Here is a 24,879-nt window from a genome sequence, read left to right on the forward strand (position 1 = left end):
ATACAAACTTTATATTTTGGTGCTTATAGCCTTGTGTCTTCTGCTAATGCAAAGAGAGCAACAGTGACATCTGCAGGTCTAGAGAAAACATAGCTACATGTTTTTTTACTGTGTGCCTAAACCATAACTACAGTATGAACGTTTAATTAAAACCTCTTTACATGTGTCTATAAAACTATCTTCATCATATATCCAAAAGAATATATATAAAAAAACATAAATGCCAGACGTAGTTCTTTTATCAAAAGGTTTTATTCAGTAACATCAATGCCTTAACATAAGAGATGCTTTGGTGATTCGGGAATTTTCACTGAAAACTAATAAGCATGTAGACCTAAAACCTGCTTAGTATTCAGATGTTACTATTATACTGTGTAATGTATAACATTCGGAGAAAAAACTAAAACAGCTTTCGTGCTGCGTATCCTCAAGTCTATAATGGATGTGCAACAAGAAAGATGGTGTAAGAGTCAAATAGAATACTTAAATAAAAAGGACAATTCAGTAAAGCAGTGGACATGAAACAAACCACTTTGCTTTGAATTATTTTAAGAGATATAAATGGAGCTGAGGACGAAATGTTTAATTAAAATTAAAAAATACATAGAGCTTTTTGTTGTCTATGATCTATTTCCCCATTTTCCTTCAAAGGGTTTCAAACAAGAACAATATTTTACATTTAAAACAAAAACATGTGTCCGTGTATGGATGCTTTGTCCTTGTACTGGGTGGTGATGATTGTACTGTCGGTGAAAGTTGAGTTGTAGTCCTGCGGACGAGGGCTACTGCAGCTCAACAGGCATGATAGGGTGGAGGAGGCAGAGATGGCTGTATGAACATCAGTACAACGCTTCAGTATTACTGCTTCTAGGCTTCTTGATCTTCTCTATGTTCTTCAGGATCATGTCGTGTAACGTTACCTTCACAGAAAATAAAAGAGACCATGTGGAAAATACAGCTTACTGTTGAAATACTTCCATTGACTCAAACAAATATTACACTTAACAAAAATATAAATGCAACACTTTTGTTTTTGCTCCCATTTTTCATGAGATGAACTCAAAGATCTAAAACATTTTCTATATACACAAAATAACTATTTCTCTCAAATATTGTTCACAAATCTGAAAAAATCTGTGATAGTGAGCACTTCTCCTTTGCCGAGATAATCCATCCCACCTCACAGGTGTGGCATATCAAGATGCTGATTAGACAGCATGATTATTGCACAGGTGTGCCTTAGGCTGGTCACAATAAAAGGCCACTCTGAAACGTGCAGTTTTGCTTTATTGGGGGGGGTCTGGGAGGGTCTGAAAACCAGTCAGTATCTGGTGTGACCACCATTTGCCTCACGCAGTGCAACACATCTCCTTCGCATAGAGTTGATCAGGTTGTTGATTGTGGCCTGTGGAATGTTAGTCCACTCCTCTTCAATGGCTGTGCCAAGTTGCTGGATATTGGCAGGAACTAGAACACGCTGTCGTATACGCCGATCCAGAGCATCTCAAACATGCTCAATGGGTGACATGTCCGGTGAGTATGCTGGCCATGCAAGAACTGGGATGTTTTCAGCCTCCAGGAATTGTGTACAGATCCTTGCAACACAGGGCCGTGCATTATCATGCTGCAACATGAGGTGATGGTCGTGGATGAATGGCACAACAATGGGCCTCAGGATCTCGTCACGGTATCTCTGTGCATTCACAATGCCATCAATAAAATGCACCTGTGTTCGTCGTCCGTAACATACGCCTGCCCATACCATAACCCCACCACCACCACCATGGGCCACTCGATTCACAACATTGACATCAGAAAACCGCTCACCCACACAACGCCACACACGCTGTCTGCCATCTGCCCATAACAGTGAAAACTGGGATTCATCCGTGAAGAGAACACCTCTCCAACGTGCCAGACGCCATCGAATGTGAGCATTTGCCCACTCAAGTCGGTTACGACGACGAACCGGAGTCAGGTCGAGACCCCGATGAGGACGACGAGCATGCAGATGAGCTTCCCTGAGACGGTTTCTGACAGTTTGTGCAGAAATTCTTTGGTTATGCAAACCGATTGTTGCAGCAGCTGTCCGAGTGGCTGGTCTCAGACGATTTTGGAGGTGAACATGCTGGATGTGGAGGTCCTGGGCTGGTGTGGTTACACGTGGTCTGCGGTTGTGAGGCCGGTTGGATGTACTGCCAAATTCTCTGAATCGCCTTTGGAGACGGCTTATGGTAGAGAAATGAACATTCAATTCACGGGCAACAGCTCTGGTGGACATTCCTGCTGTCAGCATGCCAATTGCACGCTCCCTCAAAACATGCGACATCTGTGGCATTGTGCTGTGTGATAAAACTGAACATTTTAGAGTGGCCTTTTATTGTGGCCAGCCTAAGGCACATCTGTGCAATAATCATGCTGTCTAATCAGCATCTTGATATGCCACACCTGTGAGGTGGGATGGATTATCTCTGCAAAGGAGAAGTGCTCACTATCACAGATTTTTTCAGATTTGTGAACAATATTTGAGAGAAATGGTTATTTTGTGTAAATAGAAAATGTTTCAGATCTTTGAGTTCATCTCATGACAAATGGAAGCAAAAACAAAAGTGTTGCATTTATATTTTTGTTCAGTGTATATGAGAAATAGAAATAATAACTTACATATTGATTTCTGAGCTCAGAAACTATGATCTTCAGACTGATGTATTCCTTCTCATCGATCTCAGTTACTGTGCGCCGATAGTCCTCCTAATAAAAAAGATAAAGTTTATCCAAATATCAATATTCATGCTCATCTTCACTTAAGTTAGACACAATCTCACAAGGGCCAGACAACTTCTGTTTTCTTTACTGCTTTATATTTTATGTTCAGGGTAACAAACCCAATTTTTTAAATGTATATCGTATACAATTTTTCAGTAATAGCCATTGAATGTATTTACATTCTCTCTATAGAAGTTTTCATTGTTTGTGGGAGGGACAGCCACTCTCGCCCTGGAATAAAACCGCATTCACATGCACAAAAGATTCATTAAACACTTATCGTGACTTTATCAGCATGCCAGTGTCGAGAACCAACAGTAAAGGAAAATGCAGTTTAAAAATGTTTAAACTCTACCAAAATCAACCCTTTTTCATAGACAAAAAGTGCTAACAAAAATATTTACTTACCACATGTGGATATTTTGCTATTTTAGAAACGAGCTTTGCCCTTGTGATGTAGTATCTAGAAGTAAAGAAGACAGTTAACATTGCTAAAAATCACAGAAAGAATCTTGTAAATTATAAAGAACAAGTTAACAATCAAACACAGGAAAATAAACTGTAGCATCTAAGTCATTTGACATTCACCAGCAAACAATATGGTTAGGAATTTGAAAGACCTTGATATCTGGTCAAGGTAAGATGCTGCTTCCCCTTCAACTGTTCTGAGTTCAGCTACCGTCTCCTCCTGGATTGACACTCCAAAGTTGTTGCCGTCCTCTATCCTGGGGATTAGCAGCTGAACCCACATTTTGACCTACAGAAGAACAAAAAAAATGCTAAGAACAAAAAGATGCAACATCTGTAAGGCTCACAGTGAAGTATAGGCGTAGATTGGTCATGTCCACAACAGTTGCAGTAACTGTCTGGAAACGGTGGCCACTAAATACTAACAATAACTTTCTTCATTAACAGGTTGAATGTGAATACGTTTAGGCTAGACAAGTTGTTCAACCAGTTATGGCGCGTTTCCACTGCAGCGGGTAGCTCGCTTTAAGCGTGCCGAGCCGTGCCCCATCAAATCGTGGTTCTAGGGCCAGGAACAACCAGGCTGAGTCGGGCTGAGTATGCTAAACTAAAGAGAGAATCGCTGGCAAGGGGGCTACAACTACAACAAGATGAACATATTTGACCGTGATTTAATTGTAATACACGTTTCAAAATGATGCCGAAGTAACAACATACTGATACCGGTTAGTAAAAACCATGAATTAATGCTTTGACAAGTCTGCAGACAGACGGCAGGCGAAAAACCCTTTTAAAATGCGTGCTTTCTAAATGGAGCTTGGCTAAGCTAACGTTATATATGCTCCGACCGTCCACACTCACAACAACGGCCTATACAGACATAAATAAAGCAGCGACTGTATTCGCCATGACACAGGCAGTCTGTGGTTTGTACTTGTTTAACTTTTGTCTAGTTTCTGAACAGATATGAGGAGCTGTGAGCTCTGAGTGCTAACAGCTAACGGCTGTGTTGTTTTTCTGGGGCTCTCATTGAAGATGACGTCACGGCTCCGCCTAGACTGCGTTACTATAGTAACTGCCCCAGTTCCTAAACTGTAATGGAAGCGCAGCATTAAAGTGAGCCGGGCCTAATAAGGCCTAACCAAACCGAGCGAGGCCTGCAGTGGAAACGCGCCATTAGACAAATAGCTTGCCCTTTTAGAAATCTCTTTAGCAACTGTAAGTTTTGAATTAAGACAAGCCTGGCAACTCAGAATAGTTTTCACACCATCAATAACCTTATATTAGTCTTAGACTTGTTTTACAAATGTCTAGCTGTATCATGTAGGTTTACTGTTGGTATTTTAACATTCAGCTTCTGACGCAGGAGTATGACCCTGGGACAGGATATAAGAGACATTACTTACTGTGTTACATTTCTCTATGAGTGTCCTGATCTCTGGTTTGACTTTTTCAATGAGATCCACAAGGGTTCCGTTGCTCTTCATCATCCCACCAGGCATGACAAAGACCTTGGTGCCAGTCACTGCGTTACACAGGGAAGAGAGAAAGGAGGGGAGAATATTTACGTTTCAAACAGGAAAGCAGGAACATTTGGTATATGTATCAGCAAAGAAGTGTTACCGTAGCGAAAGAAAAAAAAAAACTGTAAAATGCGTTTTAGTTCCTCGCAAGAAAGAAAAAGTTTCTCTTTTGATGTGAGCTAATAAAGTAAAGACACCACTCATATCCAAACATAAGAAGGCTGTTATTTACAGCAGAATTATTCACATCTAAATTATTATTATTGATCCTAGAAAAAATAATGAATGGTGTCCATTGATCCAGAAAAAAAGTAAAGTAAGTAGAATTATTTCCCTTTAAATCTATTTGACCTAGTTAATAGTCTTGTACTCACCCTTGTCCTCCCCACCTCCATCTTCAAGCTTTCTCTTTTTGGCATTTTGCTGAGAAACAGATACAAACAGGATCAGGCTACACACTCCCCTCTGCCCTGCACACATTAGTTATTGAGGATTGAATTATTCTCTAAAATGGAGACTCACAGCTTCTAATCCGTCCTGGAGGTTTGAGAGCAGAATGGGGTCTGGCACAGTCAGGTTTATTTCTGAGTGTATCTCCTTCAGATCAGCGATGTTTATGATTGGATCCTGAAAATCAACAATTTTACTAGCTGTTATTTTATAAATAATTATCGGTCTCGTGGCAACATCAAGGGTTTGGTGCTATAAAGATATATACTGTAGGACTATAAAAAATGTATTGCCTGATAAATAATTTTGACAAACCATTTTTTTCAGTTTTGACCTTTTATATGAGTGTCTTTCTCCAAGTTTGTAATGACATATCTGCTTCTTGGATTTTGTATACATTTTGGATGAGATTAATGAAACACCTTGATGTTACTTACTTGATTAGTCAAAAACCCTTTTTGCCATGTATGTTGTTTATTGTTACACACCAAGGCAAATTCCTTGTAAGTGATCTAAGGCTCATCAATGTGTGCTCAGTTGAATGGAAATACAGTATAACTGACCTTTAAGAAGTGATCGAGTTCCAGCAACTTCTTTGGGAAAAAGCATGCAACTAGATCTTCTGCCTAAAAGAAATGCAATATTTTAGATACTTGTAAACCAGAATAGTTTTGATGGCAGTATGTTTGCTGTGATTTTTCATGTGACACTACTTACTTCTGAAGTAATACGTTCCCTGAAAGCATCGACCTGCAAAAACACAACACAAGGGTCCACAAATATACATAACCTTAAACTTCAACAGCAGGTAAACGCAACATACACATCAATGCATTAGTAATATTAGCCTAATATAATTTAAAGTTAAAATGATTAGAACATTTTACTGCACAAGGAATACGATACATTTAGTTAATGTTGTTGATGAATACTTATAGGTAAGTAAGGTTTGGGATGATCAATAAATGCACTGTTTTTTTTACTTATGACCATACACAGTCTAGGTGTAGCAAGTGTGTCAGTAGACAATTTAAAGCTATATCCCTTGTTAACATAACGCAGGTATGAGAACGGCAGCTTGTTTAAGTGGCTAACTTGTTAGCTCAGGCTTATATAATGCATGTCCTCTTCACAAACAGTGCAGCAACGTTAACACAAGAAGCGTATTGTCTTTGTGTATCAACACCTGTTAGGAGGTTTGACAGGTGCATTCCAACAGGCGGTTAGCCGCTTTTAGATAGCTAGCTGCTGTTAGCTTGAGTTCTCATATCATGCTACAAAACGTGGCTAACATGCTAGCAGGCAATAGCAACAACACGTCGTATAACCTCAACTGGGCTTTCCAGAAACACAAACCTTACCTTGGTTTTAATTTCATTGTCCACCTTGAGAAGCGAAGACATCTTATGTGATCAAATAGGTGAAGAAAAGAGTGTTCCAATAGCATTAAATTGGCCTTTGAAACGTGTGTGTGGTTATGTTACCTGTCAGCCACACTTTGTGAGCTTAAAGATGACGTTGTTGACACGCGACAGGAGAAAGGGACTTGATGTTTGGACTGCGCCTGCGCGAAAACGTCACCGTATTTTTCTCGACGCAGCTGACGATGTAAACAAGAAAAGACAGTCGAGGGCAACAGGGATCAAATAGGCCGGTGTCACCGCAAATGATAGCCAATATATGCTCATAAACGGCTGACATGGGGCTGCCTGTTACGATTAAAGTAAATTTCCGTGGGAACGTGAAGAGATTTCTAGCTCAGGATTTGGACAAACTGGAGTGGGAGTCCGTTGAAGCCTGGGTAAGCTGCTGCTAGCTGAGCGTGCTGGCTAAACACTGGCGCAGTTTGGTGAAGAGCAGGCCCAGACATGGCCTAGACACGTAAACAATAGACCACCTGAAGGACATGCAATACTGTTGCGACAAAATGTTCATACGTGGTTATTGTTTAATGCTTACCCTGAATATGAGGGTTAGGATTGCTATTATGCGTTTTACAGGACAATTACAGTAGCTAGCTGTACTGTAAAGGTATTTCTCGGCTTGCCATTATTGATGTTTTCCTTACACTTGTGAGGAACACAAATCTGATTCAAAAAATATATCTTTCCTCGGGGTTTGATAATCAATTATTTAAATGTATACATTTCAGATCAAAGCGTCTTTTGGGATCAACCACTTTCAAATCAAATACTTTGATGAGGATAATGAAGAGGTAAGGGAGTGTATACAAATACTGTATGTGTCCGTTGTGTTTACCACTGAAGGAATGTTACTTGGTAAATGTACTTAAGTACTATAAGTAAGTGCACCATACTTGGTTATGTACATTTATGCTATTGTATGTCTACATTTGGGAAGGCAATATAGTCATTTCTACTTCACTTCACTTATTTAAAAGGTTGAATTACTTCGATTCTGATTAATAGGACAACATAAATAAACCGTGTAGTTTGTTAACAAATATAAGAATACTTTAGTTCAAACTTAACTAAGATTGTTATTAGCTAAGTAAGGGAGCAGTAGTGAACTGCAACTTAGTACATATACTCACTTTTTGGGTACTGCTACTTCATTGTTTACATTTTGAACCACTTTTATACAAATACTTTCCAGATTTAGATTATTAATACGAAACATAAAACCAACTAATAACTTATTATAATAACTGATTATATATTAAGCTACCCAATATATAGAGTTATGATAACTGGCCCCACATTAACCAGCCACAACACTGAAGAGATGTGGATACTAATGTGTCAATGACAATCATTTATACAATTTATTATTCTGAATTGGGCCTTTCTCTATCATGATATATATCCATTTGTTATACAGTAAGTCCTCTTACTTTACATTGTGCTGATCATATGTATGCTATGTAACATTTTGAATGCATGAATTTCACCTGTAAAACAGTATTTATATTCTTCTTCCAGCACTGGTTTTTAGACTTAGGATAAAATGATCATAATGTTTGACCTGCATGATCTTTAGGCGTAATCCATTCCTAACTCATTCACTCTTTTCTTTCAGATTTGTATAAACAGTCAAGGTAAGAAAACGTTTGTTTGCCTATCTTTTCATTTCATAATTGAAGTAGAATATGAGCAACAATGATACCTGATATGATCTTTTTTAAAGTTACAATTCTTACTGCGGAATAACGAAGACGACAACAGAAAATACACAATTCTTACCAACAATATACAAATACTTATAAATAATTCATATAAAAAGTGGAAATATGTGTACTTTACATAAATATGTGTGTGCAACTAATTGTTACTTATCAATGTTCTGTTGTTGTGTTTTTATTTCAGATGAATATGAAGAAGCCATCAAGGTACATGGCATTGCTTTATTTCTGTCGCATATTAAAGACAGGATGAGATTTAAAGGCACATTTCACAAGTCATTCGAACATTGAAGAGATCATGCAGGATATGGGAATCAAGTGACGATTGTAGTGGAAGTAGAATTCAGTCAAACATTATTGCGTGAATGAGAAAATTAAAAAACATTGCATTGCTGTTACTCTCCAGGCATGTGACAAAATATGAGGTGACACATCACATGTATTGTGTGACCTGCCTTAAGACATAAACCAGTCTAGCAGCATTCCAATAGTTATTTAAAGGGGAATTGTGCCAACAACAACTACGCTGTGTTTTTATATTCTATCCTTATAAGTTTATTTTTGGCATAGTCAAGATTTTAGCTTATTGTTTTTATTCAATTCATCAAATGTTCTGTGTCTCCTGTGGTATGTGTTTCATTCTTGTTTTCCACACAGAGTGCAGAGAAGCAGGGGAACCAGTTGCACATGAACGTGTACAAGATGAAGGGTCAGGCCTGTGGAGGCCCGCTGAAGACGGAGGTGAAGGAGCTGAAAGGAGACCTCCGGCCTGCTCCTCCGTATCCATCAAAGGTCAAAACGGTGGATAAAGGCACACAAGTCACCCCGGAGCGAGAAGCTGTAAGGAAACAAACAGATTCTCCTCCTCCCATCTCCTTCCTCTTTCTACTCATTACATGCTCTCACACTTGCAGTGTTTACAGCGTCTTGTTGGCATTGTTAGGCACAGTAATAGTCTAGAAACACATCTTAAGCACCCGCTGTGGTTCATCTCTTGTAGTATTATTATTTAAATAGCTTTTATAGGGCTGTACATTATATGTTAAAGCTTCAGCCATAACCTTTAGATTCCAATTTTATATAAACAACCTTTTATTTCTTTTTATTCTGTTTGATTGGTCCCCATGCGGAAGACCCGGGTTCGAATCCGGTTGGGACCATGCAATTCAGCAAAGCCCAATTAATGTTAAGGACGGATAACAGTCTTTCATTGCCTATGCATTTATCTGGCAATGATTGACATATTACAGGGAATTGTGTGGTCAGTTTGTGTCTAATAATGAAAGTCAAGCTCAACTCAAATATGCTAGAAAATTAACTTCACACCTCCTGATGTATTCTGATACAGGTCACAGTAAAGGACAACAAGGGGAACAAGCCAGAAGATGAACCACCTCCCATGTGGTTTAGATCGTACATGGAGAAGGTAAGATATCAATAAACATTTTTTAACTTCAACTTAATATTGTTGTCTCTCAAGCTTTTTATAACATAAATCAAACTCTTTTTTTCCCCTTCTTGTTCCATAGTTTAAAGATGAGGTAGTGAAAGAGGTGGTGGAAAGGATGTGCAATGACTTTTCTGGCCAGTGTTGTACCCACAAATCACCAGATGGGCCCCTTGAAGCCAGTGGCGGTCCTTTAGGGCCAGGGCCGGGCCCCTCCACCTCAAGTGGGTCCCTGGGCTACACCCCCAACTGCAGCAGCTGCAACAAACTCACCTCTGAAGGGGCCTACAAGTGCAGGTAGGAACACATGATAATACAATGAGAAGGAGCTAAGTGATGTTTCACCTGATGAGTCAACAGAGATGATCTTCACATGTCACAGATATTGTCATACACAATGTTTAGTGGTCCTTTTTCTAAGTTTGCACTTTGTTTACGTCAAACTTGTTCCTGCATTCCGTGCTCTTTAAGCATCTTTATGAGTATCCCTATAATTGCTTTTTCTTGGCTTGTGTCCTGCCAGTGTATGCCCGTCCTGCATCCTGTGTGAGATGTGCAGACACAGCCATGACCCCAGCCACAACCTCGTGAGAACCAAGACACCTCTCTCCATCCCTGAGCATGGCATGTCGGGAGAGTTGAGGTAAACGCCCAAGACCGAGGATCAATCTTCCCACTTCTTGAAACTATAAGACATTCTTACTTGCAACAGTGCTAGCCCTTTTTGCTATCACTTCTTCTGCATTATTGGAGGAAAACATATATATGAAATAGTCGCAGAGCAAGACTGCAAACATGTTTTAGCAGCTAGATTACCGTAAATAATGAATTATAAGTGTGTATGTGTTTTGTTCTTGGAAAATAAACTTTTGATAGTCAACAAATAGGTGTTCCTGATGACATTTCAAACCAGGTTCCCAAGGCGAGGAGACATGACTGTGCGCAAGGCCGAGCGACAGCGCCTCAAAGCTGAAAGGAGGCAGCTCAGAGCTGAAGTGAAGGAAATCAAGAAGAAACTGAGACTGGAGAAGAGGGGGCTGCAGTGGAGTGGGCCCTCTACCTCAGGCAGAGCCAACCTGACAAACATGGCCTCCACGTCCACGCAGGTCCCAGCCCTGTCCCCCCCTGCTGCCACAGAAACTGCCTCAGGTCCAGCCCCAGCCCAAGGTCCCGTCCCTGCCCCGGCCCCTGATCCCCAGACCTCCAGTCCAGAGTAAGCGCCATGTGGGAAGGGCGTCCGCCAGTGCTGGGTACCTCAAACCCAGCATGGATGCAATAAAAGTCCTTTTTTCCCAAGAAAAGAAATCAAAATATGCCATCTTTGTAATCTAGTCTGTATGAGTGTGTCGCTGGCTGCTCTGGGGTGGTGGAAAATGTTGGAACTACCTCAATGTGAAACTGCTGCTGCTGCTGCTTCATAGATTTTTTAAGAAAAATTGCTTTTGAGCTGCTTTTTGATTCATAGAGAACAAAAGAGATGGGTATTATAAGAAACCAGGGCTATTTTCAACAATGCTCTGTACACTTGAAACTAGGGGTCCCGGGGTCTCGAACACGTCCTTGGTTCCTACTATGGCTGCCTTGTTTCTGGATGAAAATCTGCCGGACGGCACCCGTCTGGAGCCTGCTACCAAGTTCATCAAATACTGGAAGATGAGGAACTCGGGCACTATCAGCTGGACCTCAGAGACTAAGGTACTGCTCCACCCCGCCGAGAGGACAGGCCCCTCTGCTTCACTCCCACTTTGAGTCCCTACTCAGCTTCTTATCCACTAACACCAGCTAAAATGTATTTCCCAGCCTAATCCTACTAATGCCCTTTCCGTCTGAGATCTCAATTTTTTTTAATTCAGTTAATTCAGTTTTGTTATTTAAGTTTTTAAGTCTTTGTCATTGTTTGTGTGTGTGTGTGTGTGTGTGTGTGTGTGTGTGTGTGTGTGTGTGTGTGTGTGTGTGTGTGTGTGTGTGTGTGTGTGTGTGTGTGTGTGTGTGTGTGTGTGTGTGTGTGTGTGTGTGTGTGTGTGTGTGTGTGTGTGTGTGTGTGTGTGTGTGTGTGTGTGTGTGTGTGTGTGTGTGTGTGTGTGTGTGTGTGTGTGTGTGTGTGTGTGTGTGTGTGTGTGTGTGTGTGTGTGTGTGTGTGTGTGTGTGTGTGTGTGTGTGTGTGTGTGTGTGTGTGTGTGTGTGTGTGTGTGTCACTTGAGTTTATTATTTTTCTGCTGATTGACTTTGGCTGCATGCTGTTGTCCTTGTGCCTTTTTCGCATGTGTATTCCTATTTTGTGTTTTGTGTATGTGTGTACGTGCACCCAGCTAGTGTTCATGTGGGGAAACCTCGGCCTGGCGTCAGAGGAGAGGAAGGAGGTGCCGGTCCCCTTGCTGCTGCCGGGACAAGTGGGAGTGGTCAGTGTGGCCTTTGTGGCCCCCGTGATGGAGGGGACGTACACCTCCCACTGGCGGCTGGCGCACTGCGGCTGCCAGTTTGGCCCCCGGGTCTGGTGCAGCATCGTAGTCGACCTCGGTGACGGCCGGAACGCACCCGGGCATCAGAGCAAACCACTGGCAAGTCTGATAACCAATGACACAATGTACAACTGCAGAGAGAACGTTAACTGTTGGCATGCGCGGCTAGATTTGCCATTATCTGTAACTAGTGCTGTACCGATTTTTTTGGTAGTTTACTTGAGTATATCGATTTTTTGCTCTGTTATACTTCGGCTGGACTTATTTGACAGATACAATGATAAGGTACATTGAGGGGTGTTATCACATTTTTAACACTAACAATATATTTTTGTATTCTTTGGACAACAATACCATCCTTTGCTTGAATCACAAATTCTGCCACAATTTCCGATTTAGGGGCTCGATTTGAGATGATATCTGACTCACATTTGATATAATCATTTATATTTGTTTATAACAAAAGGGAGCTGACATTTTATTTCACAATCTTATGGGTTGGTTCTGTGTAAAATATATACACTTGGACGGAAATGGTGACAGTGAAAGGAATTTCAAAATAAAAGCTTTTTTTATTAAGACACAGGATCAAAATCGCTTAGCGTTTTACTTAAAAAAACACATACACATTTCAGATGAGTTCTACCAAAGAGAGATTTCCCCTACATTTTAGTTGGGGGCTGTAAAGAGCTTACAATATTTCACAAAAAAGCGAATATTAGAGAAACAATCCAATTTAAAAGCAGATGTGTCTGGTTCTAGGGTATTCATTAGAAACAGGATGTCTGTGAGTAGGTTTTAAAGAAACATATATTTCATTGTGGAACCCTTAAATTCATAGTGACACTAAACCTGGGTTACTCTTTAAAATGTAATGGTAACTTTCTGAATGCACACTGTAGTGATACTCATGATATGGTGCTTGTGTGTGCTTCAGAAGGAGGAGGAGAGTCCAGTGGAGAAGGAGGAGGAGGAGGAGGAGGTCAGGTCAAAGGACAGCGGCCCTGTCTTTCCTGTAGACCTGAACCACGAAGACTACTACTTCCCCTCCGTGGACCTGCTCACTGCACAGGTGCACGCTCACAAAGAATCTGCCATACATCTACCGTATCATGTCTTTTCAGCCAATACCTCTGCTTTGTTTATGATCGCACACACTCACAGAACAGCCTTTGCCTTCCATACATGTCTTCTGTTTGTTTCTTTATAGGATCTACTGTCATTTGAGCTGCTGGATATAAATATTGTGCAAGAGTTGGAGAAGGTTCCAAACAACACTCCTGTTGGTGAGAAATATTTTAAAGAAGATTAGTTGAAAGAGAGCAGTTTGTGCCACTTCTTCCCTTCCAAAATGTCCCTTAGCTTTGCTAGGAAAAAATGGCTACACTTACACGATTGAGAATCGCTAAATAAGTGTGTAAAATGTGTTGTGTTTGCTTTTCCTGAATGTAGATTTGACTCCCTGCATATCTCCTCTGCCCCATGATCCACCAGTGTTGGAGGAGCCTGTAAATTCCCAGATTAAAGAAGAGGCAGAGGTCACAGGGGTCAGAAAGCTTTTTGGTAAGACTGATTGTGTAACAAAAAAAATCCTGAGTTATGTGTTCTTAATTTTGTAAACATGAAGTTGTCTGTTGCTTCCCAAGGAAATGCAACTCAAGTAAAAAAAGTATCCAGCATGTTTTATCTTTGGGCTAGCGGCTGAAGGCTACATTAGCCACTGCTAGCATAACATTAGCCACTGCTAGCATAACATATTAATGTAGTCGCTAGATCACATTATTTTTGAAAAATAATGTGTGGAATAAAGAAGAAGATATCTCTGATTCTGCCACATAAATCAGTATATCATTAGTCCATTACAGAAGTTCATTGGTAAATCTGTGGATTACTCGTTTAATATGTGTTGTATTTGGTCAAGCAGTAAAACTGAGGCAGCAGAAGGAGCAGCTGGAGCCTTTGGTCCAGGAGGAGGACCGGGAGGAGGAGATCAGTGGAGCCCAGTTCCTCTGTGAGACTGTCATCCGCTCCCTCACCTTAGAGGAGGCCCCTGATCACAGACCCCTGCGCAGGGCCCAGCACAGCAGCCACAAACCTCAGGGTGAGAATGAGACCTTTAATCACACTGTGTTATGTGGTGGAAATCCTTGAAATGAACTGGCCAAGAGTTGTCCTTCTGAATCTTTTATCAACTTTGGAGTCACACAGCTTTCAGAAAGCAAAAGTCTCTACAGCCCTGAGCAACAACTCAAACTGAGTCAGCTTTTATACAGATTCAGTGAATACATGCTGAGTCATGATATTACTGACCCATGACTCTAAGGGCATTAGACCCATGATCAGATCAATGGTATTCTCCTGTGTGGTCACATTGCACCATCTTATCTACATTTATCTACTTTTTTTTTGACAAGTAAGGCTTACAGGATATTATTTATTTTACAACATCATGGCATTGTGTTTTATTGATAATCCGTATTTCCATTACTGTTATTATTAAACACTGTTGCCAAAGTAATTTAACTCAGAAATGCAGTGTTTCTTTGTTTTGTGCAGTATAATCAGGTGCTCACACTTAGTTTTTCTCCCTTCTTTTCTTCCAGTTGTGTCGCGGGGCACCAGCTTTTGCTTGGAGAGGGTTGTAGAGGCTGAGCAGACGACAGAGACAGTGCAGGAGGGAAGTGAGGAGATCTGTGCTGTTAGACTGGAGAGTTCAGCTCTGCCTGTCAACACAGGCCTCAACCAGATCACAGAGGAAGAGGAGACCAGACCAGGTTAGTGGAACACTTCCAGGATTCTGTTTATTCCTGTTTATTAACTTATTTGTATTACATCTGTGGGTTTAATTGCACACCGACAGTTTGATATCTGCAATTGTTAGATGCTAATTGTGTGTTTTTTTTGCCTTTTTTTTCAGTTTTGCTGGAACCAGCAAATGAAAACCTGCATACGAGTTCACATCGTGATATCGAGAACGAACAAGTCATTGATGACATGCAGAGCATGGCAGAAATTCAAGAGGAGAAAGAGGAGGGTGGAACTAAAGGAGAAGACTGGGAGGAGGTGAGGGTTTAACCTTTTTTAAACTGAAACCTTTCTCTGGCATCTTATCTGTAAGAGTTGCTTTATTATTTCAGATCCACATTTCCCTTCTAACCACATCAGTTGTCTTAATGTAATCACATCCACCATCTTCTCCTCCTGTGTCTCAGGTCAGCAGTCAGACCTCCTCAGTCTCCTCCTGCGACGATTACATCATCGTCCTCCCAGACTGCTTTGACACCAGCCGGCCTCTGGGGGAGTCCATGTACAGCTCCGCCATGTCACAGCCGGACCCCGCCCCCCCCACTTCTGCTGCTGCTGATGATGTGACCCCAGCCGATCCGGACGCACTGCAGGAGGAGGAGGAGGAGGAGGAGGAAGAGGAAGACTCCAACTCGGAGCCGGATGACGTGGCCCCGCTGAGAGAGAGGCAGGAGGCGGTGGATGCAGAGGATTTGTCTGTGAACACCTGGCCCCCGCCCGGCCCCCCCCCCCACAGCAGTGTGAACCAGATGCTGTGCGCCTCCCAAACCCTGGACGCCGTGACGCTCACGCCTGTAGTGGTGCCTCCACCAGTGCTGCCTGACCCCCTGCTGCCCCCCCCCCACACTCTACTCACCCAGGTTAGATCACACAAATGGTCTTTAGCATGTGTGGAACTAACTTTTGGATGTGAATCAGTATTTAAGCTCGATTTCTTTCAGTTTTTTTGTTCTTGTGGTTGAAATGTCTTCGTTTTCCTCGTTAACAATGTCAAGTATAAATACACATGACCATCCCTATGGGAACCCAGTATGAAAGTTAATTAATGACGATATATTGCAGTTTTGGTTACAAAAGCTAAAATACAGAATGTCTCTTTTTAAATAAATGAAAAAGCTTTAAATGTATTTGTAAATTAGCAAATGGGGAATTATCCTCCAACTGATAACAGTTTTTGAACTGTTGATTGTTTCCATAAAATGTTTACGTTTCAAATATTTATGTGACATTGACAAGGTTGTATCACTGCGCTTTTTCAAGTGGTATTATTATCGCCGCCTCTGTCACAATGAAAACCAGATTGCTTACTTCAAGCGACAAAATTAGAAACGTATTCAGATCATCAGCGCAAATTATGCAAATAACTTCCCTTAGCGTCGTTTAACTAATGCTGCTACTTTGCACACGGCACTCTGCATTTTGTTTTCCACGGCTTTGTGCGTAAATTACGCATTTATTTTCCCAAGAGATCAAACCTGGTCAGGCAGAATTCCATTTTGAAAGCTAGCCTTTTAGGGAACCAATCTAAACACGGATGGTTTCATTATTCTTTACCTATTACATTTTGCGATCAACATTTACTTCACAATAAGTTAAAGGAAATAACTTGTCTATTGCCACTTAAAAAAAAAGTAATTTGGGATTAAATAGAGCATTAAATGATTCGTTTTTTCTTCTTCTTCTGCCTGCTACAGACTTATATGTTTTAAGTCGTCTTTGTTTGATTTGTGCTTCAGGTCTGAGGCACTGTACCTGGCCGAGGATCCCAGTCCTCCAGCCTGTGATCCATATGAGCCACATCAACCGAGGGTCCACCTAAATGGTGAGTTTCACTGTTTGTCCGCCCAGCTTTAAGCACATCAGTGTCATAGTACAAACTGGCACACGTGGAGCATAAAACCACTCGGCATGACACAGCAATATCAACACAACATCTTCACCAGTGTGTTTTGGGTGTTATATAAATAAGACTGTGGTGGATTGACTTCAGTGTTGCCTCACAGAAAGGAAACACATTGTAGTCCTTTGTGGGAAGACAGGAAGTGAGAGCGCACACAAGCTTTCAGAATCTGTTGCTTCAGCAGAATGCTTTGTTCCTCCTCTAATATTGTGTTTGCATGTGTTGTTCCTTTTTTTCTTTTCTTTTTAAAAAAAAATCTGCTTTGCAGTATCATCTGGTCTGTCGAGATCAGCAGGCTCAGCATCCAGTGCCTTTGAGACATACAACCCCAGACCCAGCAACGCTTTGCAGCCAAGGTGCAATACAACAAAGAGTAAAATTTGATATATTTCACTTTCATAAAGCAGATTCCTTCTTTGGTTTCTCTTTTGTGTTGACGACACACATCTGTTTTTATATTTTATTTGTGTAACAACCTGATCTGATAGCTTTTAACAGAGTCTATAATCAGAAATGTGATGCACATGTACTTTTTTATAAACAAGTCTAACTAGAACATGTTGTTCTCTGCTATATTGTTATACAACCCAGCTTAACCACATCCCTGTCTTTATACAAGGGGCCAAGGAGGCATCACCGAGGGACTTGTCAAAGGGGCCCTCTCTGTGGCAGCGTCCGCTTATAAAGCTCTCTTCACAGGACCAAACTGCTCAATACAGGTACATCACACAGAAACCCTTTGTTTTGTGTATCATAAATGCTAAGCAAAACAAACAGTATATCAGAGTTATAGTGGGAAGATTACGTACTGAAGGGCAAGTGGATGATATTCATTTTCCATTTCAAAATGTATTATAAAAAATGTTTTGTTAAAAGGCCCCAGTTTTTTCAACTCAAAAGTTTTCCCTTTTCTGTAGTTTGTTATATAGATTTGTGTGCATGTAAATTGTCTGCAAAATCTGAAATCACAAAGTTCCCTCCCCCAACCCTTGCCTGAAACACCTCCATCGGAATCCTTTGTTTTCTTCCGTGACATAGTAACATGTTATCGGCTAGCGCTCCAACACATTGTACATGATATATAAGGGGTTGGACATGTCTATGCAGTTGACCAATCACAACAGAGCCGGCCAGCTAACCAATCAGAGCAGACTGGGCTCTGGTTTCAGACAGAGGGTGAAAAGAGGTGCTGCAGCACAGGCAGTATGACAAAAATAAAGAGCTTTTTGAACATTAAAGCATGGAGACATGTCACAGTAGAGGCACAAAATACAAATATGGACCTGAAAATGATCATAATATGGCCCCTTTTAAGAGTTAAATGTAATGTAATCACATTGGCGAGAACATGCGTGAGAGATATTACATTTCTAGTATCTTATGATCTTTGCATCAGCATTTTCCCCAGAAAATGTGTGATAATTTTGCGAAAATGTGATCGATAATATTTAAAGAAGGAATATGTTATAATAACAACAGGTCCTACTTCTATGTGTAATATGAAAGGTGTGACAAATCCACAGAGATGTAATGTATGAACAACATTTTGAGATCCCCATCAGACAGGTAATTGTTTTCTCACTCACTTTACTTTTTCTGTTTCACATTTCCAGTAATAGCAGGCAGCTTTTTCCAACCAAACAATGTCTGGTAAACCCCCTTTACACAACCTGTGCAGCACCAGACAGCAGAGGGACAAAATAAGCTACCAGCTGGTGAAACTAGTGGAGCGTTTAGAAACTAAAGAGCCAGATATATCCACTGAGGGGTTTTAGAACAAACCGAGCTTAAAGGAAAGTGAATATCATCAATGGACATCAAAAGAAAGCTAATTCTGCTCTGTGTCAGAATCAGGGTGGGATTTTCACGGCGGCCATGGCCGTCGTAGCCCCTCGGTCTGGCCGTTATGCCCCACAAATAATTGTACGTCCTACGGCCACCATGGCCTTTGGGCCCCTCATACTGTAAAATCTCGAAGTTGCTTTAAAAGCGTCAGAACAGTGGTTTCTGAACAGCATTATGCTGCGTTCACAACGGACGCGATGCGAATATTCGCATTGCTCTAACCCAGGGGTGCCCAACCTTTTTTGAACCGAGAGCTACTTTTAAAGTTGCCAGTCTGCCGAGATCTACCAGTCCAAATAGAGAGGCGTAGCCATTACTGACAGCCTACTACCAGGTAATACACACTTCTACTTGTATAAAACTGACCTTTGTACGATGAATACTTCATAAAATACAGCAGATCCTTTATTTGACCTCTTTCTAATCTACACACATACAAGTATTTAACTGAAGTTACACAACAGTGTTGTTGATACGGAGTTGGAGTTTATTCACACGTCACTTACTACAGTGGGTAATGTTTTCAAGAAACATTGAACAGTGCTGCCACATATGACACAGGGAAAAAAGAAAAGACTGAACCCTTTCTTTGCCATTATATAAAAATAGTGTTGCTACAAAAGTATAAATGAGGCTTAGTAATAAGACAACTCAGATCTGAAGCTACACAGGAATCTGCTGCCAAAGTGCAATAAAAAAGACAAAATTAATAGAATCAAACCCTTTTTGCATTTTAGTAGAGTATAAAAATAAATGCCTTTTTTAAAAATAGGATGCAAGCAACACTAGTTTCTTAACCTGAATTGATAATAGACTATAATCAATTTAAACGGAACAGATCTTAATGTTTGCATTCTTATACCATTTTGTACAATAATTATAATGAATAAATTCAAACAAACTTAAACTTACAGCTGATTAATAACGGTATCTAACTTGAGTTTTTATTATCAAAAACCTGTTGAAATGCTACTGTTATTTTTACTGTCCCCCAAAAGTGTGTCGGCAGCCTCCAGGAAAGCTTCTTTCACAACTTCGCCGTCTTTGAAAGACTTCATGTGTTTCGCAAGAACGTGACTGACACGATAAGATGCTCTGGAAGCAGCCTTGCTCTTGTTGTTGGGCCTGGTGGAAATGGACTGCTGTGCATTTAGCTGTCCTTTCAGGTCCCTCCCCTTTTGGGAGCGTAGGGCAGAATTAGGGAGAGGGGTCTGCCTGCAGACCTCCACTCTCAGTTCCGGTGCAGACCTCCACTCTCAGGACACCTCCACTCTCAGGACAGGAAGTGCACGCTAATAATTCCAAAATAAAATCACCACTATCAGTACAGTGCTACTTTCCAAACAGGAAATGCACGCAAATACAAAATAAAATCGGATCGTGACACTTATTATATACATATGTATATATCTATATATATATATACGGACACCTTGTATTGTTGTTACTATCAGTACAGCCGCAGCGCCACTTTCCGAACAGGAAATGCACGCAAATACAAAATAAAATCGTACTGACACTTATTATCTATATATATATATAGATATATATTTATTTATATATATAAATACGACATCTTGTATTTTAGTTACACCCGCTAGACAACAGTGGAAGGTTCGAGAAACAACCGTGTTTGCCGGTTTGCACCGCGGCGGAGGTGGGGAGGTTCCAGCTGGGAACCTCCACCCCGCTGCGGGACCCGTGGGACCCCTGGACGGCAGAATTATATCGGCCGGCCCGGGAAGGAAGAGACACGCAGAGTGGGGGAAGTCCCCCACCCCAACGCAGCACACCCTCCCGGCCATCAGAGTGGATCCCGTAGTTCGGAGGAACCGACCACCAGAGCACCGGCACTAGGCCCGGCCGGCGTGGAGGCCCTCCGACAGTGGGTTGCCATTCGATCAGTGAGAGGAGAGGAGAAAAATGCAACAAAAATGGTCAAAATCCGTTAATATATGGATGAGTGGGGGGGGTGGGACACAGGCCGTGGGGGGACACCCGAGACCGGGCAATGTCCAATAGCCAAAAAAATAATAAAACCGGGGGAAAGTGAAAAAAAGTGTCCGAAAATAGGCACTCGTGAGTCCCCTGTCAACTCCCGTTACATTCCTCTATGGTGTCATTTGAGCGGGGGGGGGTCAAAAGGGCTTGACCAAGGCCGACCCGAATTATTGATTCGAAAATAATATGATACAGTACAGTACTATTACGTCTGGGTCTCTGTGTTTCAATATCAATATCCATTTTTCCTCCTGGTCTCTCGCGCCCCCCCTGGCATGCCTCTGCGCCCCCCAAGGGGGGCGCACCCCCCACTTTGAGAACCACTGTGCTAAACTAACGTTGTAGCTGCTCCGTCCAAACTCACAACAACGTCCTAAAGACAGAATTAAAGCAGTGACTGTATTCGCCATGACATAGACAGTCTGTGGTTTGTACATCTTTAACTTTTGTCTAGTTTCTGAACAGATATGAGGAGCTGTGAGGATTTGATTAAAGAGACTCGTACACACACACATACGCACGCACGCACGCACGTACACACAGACTTTTGCATTTCAAAGTATTGCTTGTTCATACAGTTGAATGTTGGAGCTTCACTGTGCACTGCTGAATGATGTATGTGCAGAATTTGACCCTTGAAGGCTGTTTATTTTGCTCTGAAATGGAATATATTTGTTACATATTATTAGAATTTTTGATTTGATTTCGGATTTGTGAATGGGAGAAGTAGTAGATGGAAAACAAACCAAACACTAATTATTCAAAGTATATGGTAATACCATGGGTAATACTAAGGAGGCATAGGCCTATATGATATAATGTTTGACATTATTGATATTAAAAAAGTGATTTGTTTTTATTTGTAAGCTCCAAAGTTATTTATTTGTAAGCTCCAAATCCTAATTTTTCCCTCAATGGCCTTTGTGCTCTGGCATGTGGCCTTTCCACCCTGAAATAACGTGTGACACCAAAGGCCAAATGGCCTTGCCTCTAAAATGATGAAAATCCAAGCCTGGTCAGAACTCAAAGTTCATCATAACAGCTTTAGAAGGAAATAATATGTCAGTGTTGCATTTAAAGGTTTTTTCCATTGCCCTTTTGTAACTCAGCTGGGAAAAGAATGCAACTTTGACAAACTGCTGTTAATCCTAACATTTAATCAAATGAAAGTTAAAAGTGCATTTGAGAGCTCGGGAATTATATGATTGGTATTGTTTCAGTAGCTACTCGCCTGTGTAGTGAGTCAGACCAGAAGTTCATTAACCGTTGTGACCCCACATATTTTCCCTGAATTGTGTCAATAAGTATAAAGTATAAAGCTGCTGCCAACACGTTCCATTAACCAAATGCTCTGTTTTAGGTATGGAGTACTCAGACCTTTTACAAAGTATAAGCAGTAATAGGAATATGTTGAAAATCTCAGTTACAAGTAAAAATTCTGCATTCAAAACTTTACTTTATTGTAACAGTACTAAAGTACTCATCAGCATCTACATGTACATGTAAAGCACAAAAAGAAAAGGTACTCATTATGTAGAATGGCATTTTATACTCATAATATACACATTATATTATTATAATAATATAACAATACCTTGTTGCTGATTATAATAAGCCACAGGTAAAGGTGTGGCAATTATAAAATATAAAATAATGTATTACTTGATTCATATTTTATAATAATAATGATACTATAAATAATTTATATTTTGAGATGTTTACATTTTAGAATTGTTTATTACTACTCTTTTAATTTCTCTTATGTGCAATGCCTTGTTTTTTGTGTGCTGCTGCAAAGTACATCTTATCATCTTATCTTAATAAACATCTGACTTTTATAAATGTAACTAAGGCTGTCCAATAAATATATAGTAGAATATTTGCCTCAAACGTAGTAAACTCTGTCTGTATTTACTCTGTATGTCCCCGTATCTCACCATCTCATCCCTGTTTTGTTTCCCCCCCTGCAGCGAGGCATCGACCCGGCCACCCGGCAGGACCCTTCCCTGATGGCCATGCTGCTGGAGATGGGCTTCAGAGACCAGCGGCTCAACCAGCGGCTGCTGAGGAAGCACGGCTACAGCCTGCTGCACACCGTCAACGAGCTGGTGCAAATCGCCGAGGACAACCAGAGCAAAGCTGTCAATGCTCCGCACTGAGCCAGGGAAACGCTACTCTAAAAATAAATGTAGGCCTATTTGACTTTTAAACATTAGCCTACGTCAAGATAATATTAAGATTATGACCTGCGTATATATCACCCTTTCCAGTGTCTAGATTTGTTTTAAATTATGTAAAGAAAGATGTTTATGATTCGTGCAATTCAATACTTTTCCAAAGGGTGGATGGTTATTTAGAAACTGATATTAGCGATAATAAGACGGCAATGTCTCTAAAGAGGATTTATTTCTTGGACTTGTTCATCAGAGAGAAAATAGATATTAGGCGCTTTCACACCGCAGTACTTTTCCCACAAAGGTTCATGAGAACTCTTTAGTTCTCATCAACTAAAGAGCAGATCGCGTTCACGGTTCACACCAGAATAAGTCCCTGGGGGGTGGATTAGGCAAATGAAGCTGCTGACGTCACTTCTTCTTCTTCTTCTTCTGCTTTGGGTTTACTGGCAGGCCGCAAACAACTTCACGGCGTATACTTCTACTGAAGCCTTCCGAGTAAATCGCCAGAACGCCGACACCTCCTCATCTCCACCGCTCCCATGTTTTCTTTTGTGTTGCCATAAGTTAGTCTCTCTGCGTTTGTGCGCTGGGGTAATGCTAATGCTAATAATGCTAATGCGAGGATAATAAAATGGCGGCTTCACAAAACTTTTTGGGAGTTTTACGGGGCGTGGTTTGCAATCCGCCCAGCCAATCAGACATAGGAACCTTTTTCTCCCACGAAAGTCCCTGCTCTCTAGCAGGGACGGAAGGTAAAAAAGGTTCTGATGAACTAATTTTAGTTCCGGCTCTTTTTGGTGTGAACGCGACATTTCGGAACTATATCGGAACTAAAGTGGGAAAAGTACTCCGGTGTGAATGCGCCTATTGGCTTTTTATGCCATTGCCTTTTGATTTAGCTTCAACATTTTTGACAAAATTAACCATATCTACGCTTGTAAATTCTTACAAATAGAGGTTAGCCTTTGCCATGCCTTGTGTAGCTTCAACAAGGCAAAAAGTGCGTATTCCCGCTCTTCATCTTTAGTGTTTGTGTGGCTGTTGTTGCTGCTTCCTCGGCGCTGAAAAATAAGTATTTTGACAGGGCTTGGCTAGATTCCTCTCACAAATAGAGCGAGGAAAATTAATACTGTTGAATGTCATTAAAGATAGAAAGAGACAGCTCTACTGAAGCTAACGTAGCTAACGATATCTGGGTGGTAAGGGTCAGCAGCGCAGAAATGAGAATATTTAAACTTTTCCCGATTATCGTAGTGAACTCTGCCTAAACAATGCAATTTTCTTTCTGTATCAGAGTACTGTTATTTTAGACGTTGACATGTGGAATGTATACTTAAACTGACTCGGATGTTTTCTATCGCTTTTTAGGAGACACCTGCATGACAGGTAGAGGCTTTAGAGATGTGTTTTCTCGTGGTCTTAGCACAGTCACGGTAGAAAGTGTCCGCTTCCTACATCCTGCCTGCATCTTCTCTATTCGCATATCCAGCTGAAACAGGCATTTAACACGTACTTAAACCCGAGAGGTCTCTAACAACACATTCCTCACTCTCATAGTGGAACCAAGTATATCTTATTTCCTTACATTGCCTTTATAAAAACATTATTAGTTTACTGAAATATACATGTGGTGATTTGTGGTGTGAGTGTGCAGATTTAAGTTGATGTCTGTTATTTTGAATCCTGTTTGGGTGCTTGAGGATTTTCTTTTGTTGATCACCCACGTTTAAAAAAAATCATGCTCTGGAGAATAATTCTGAATATATCTACTATGCTTGTCAACTTATTCCTCTGTCACAGAGTGTATACATTAAATATCCTTCTACTGTCAATCCGCCAATAAAATATTTGCACATCTCGCTTGTCTCTTTTTTTGTAATGCCAAATGTCTAGATG

General features: G+C 40.9%; 2 protein-coding genes across 3 annotated transcripts; one reads left to right on the forward strand and one right to left on the reverse strand.

The window, feature by feature from the left end:
* Positions 1-233: 233 nt before the first annotated feature.
* Positions 234-6,743, reverse strand: psme3 (proteasome activator subunit 3). Of its 2 annotated transcripts, XR_004569172.1 has the most exons (11): positions 6,569-6,743; positions 5,925-5,957; positions 5,771-5,833; positions 5,280-5,384; positions 5,132-5,180; positions 4,641-4,759; positions 3,387-3,523; positions 3,175-3,229; positions 2,946-2,997; positions 2,665-2,751; positions 234-920 (listed from the first exon to the last, which is right to left on the reverse strand). XR_004569172.1 is itself a non-coding variant. In XM_034218106.1 (10 exons), exons 1-10 carry the CDS (start codon positions 6,608-6,610, stop codon positions 840-842), a joined length of 771 nt encoding a protein of 256 aa, XP_034073997.1. In that variant the 5' UTR covers positions 6,611-6,743; the 3' UTR covers positions 234-839. The 2 variants fall into 2 exon arrangements, 1 of the variants encoding a protein (XP_034073997.1); XM_034218106.1 differs by lacking the exon at positions 2,946-2,997.
* Positions 6,744-6,747: 4 nt separating this feature from the next.
* Positions 6,748-23,476, forward strand: nbr1a (NBR1 autophagy cargo receptor a). The gene is given in 23 exon segments (XM_034218105.1): positions 6,748-7,008; positions 7,360-7,422; positions 8,247-8,265; positions 8,534-8,556; positions 9,007-9,189; positions 9,698-9,775; positions 9,879-10,093; positions 10,320-10,439; positions 10,710-11,009; positions 11,332-11,491; positions 12,106-12,354; positions 13,193-13,327; positions 13,466-13,541; positions 13,708-13,818; positions 14,177-14,356; positions 14,859-15,029; positions 15,173-15,318; positions 15,468-15,893; positions 15,895-15,920; positions 16,797-16,882; positions 17,229-17,316; positions 17,580-17,679; positions 22,777-23,476. Coding segments are annotated over 23 exon segments (3,246 nt in total). The 5' UTR covers positions 6,748-6,906; the 3' UTR covers positions 22,966-23,476.
* Positions 23,477-24,879: the final 1,403 nt, after the last annotated feature.

This window comes from Gymnodraco acuticeps, unplaced genomic scaffold (assembly GCF_902827175.1).
Source record: "Gymnodraco acuticeps unplaced genomic scaffold, fGymAcu1.1, whole genome shotgun sequence".
In the NCBI taxonomy this organism is placed as follows: domain Eukaryota; kingdom Metazoa; phylum Chordata; class Actinopteri; order Perciformes; family Bathydraconidae; genus Gymnodraco; species Gymnodraco acuticeps.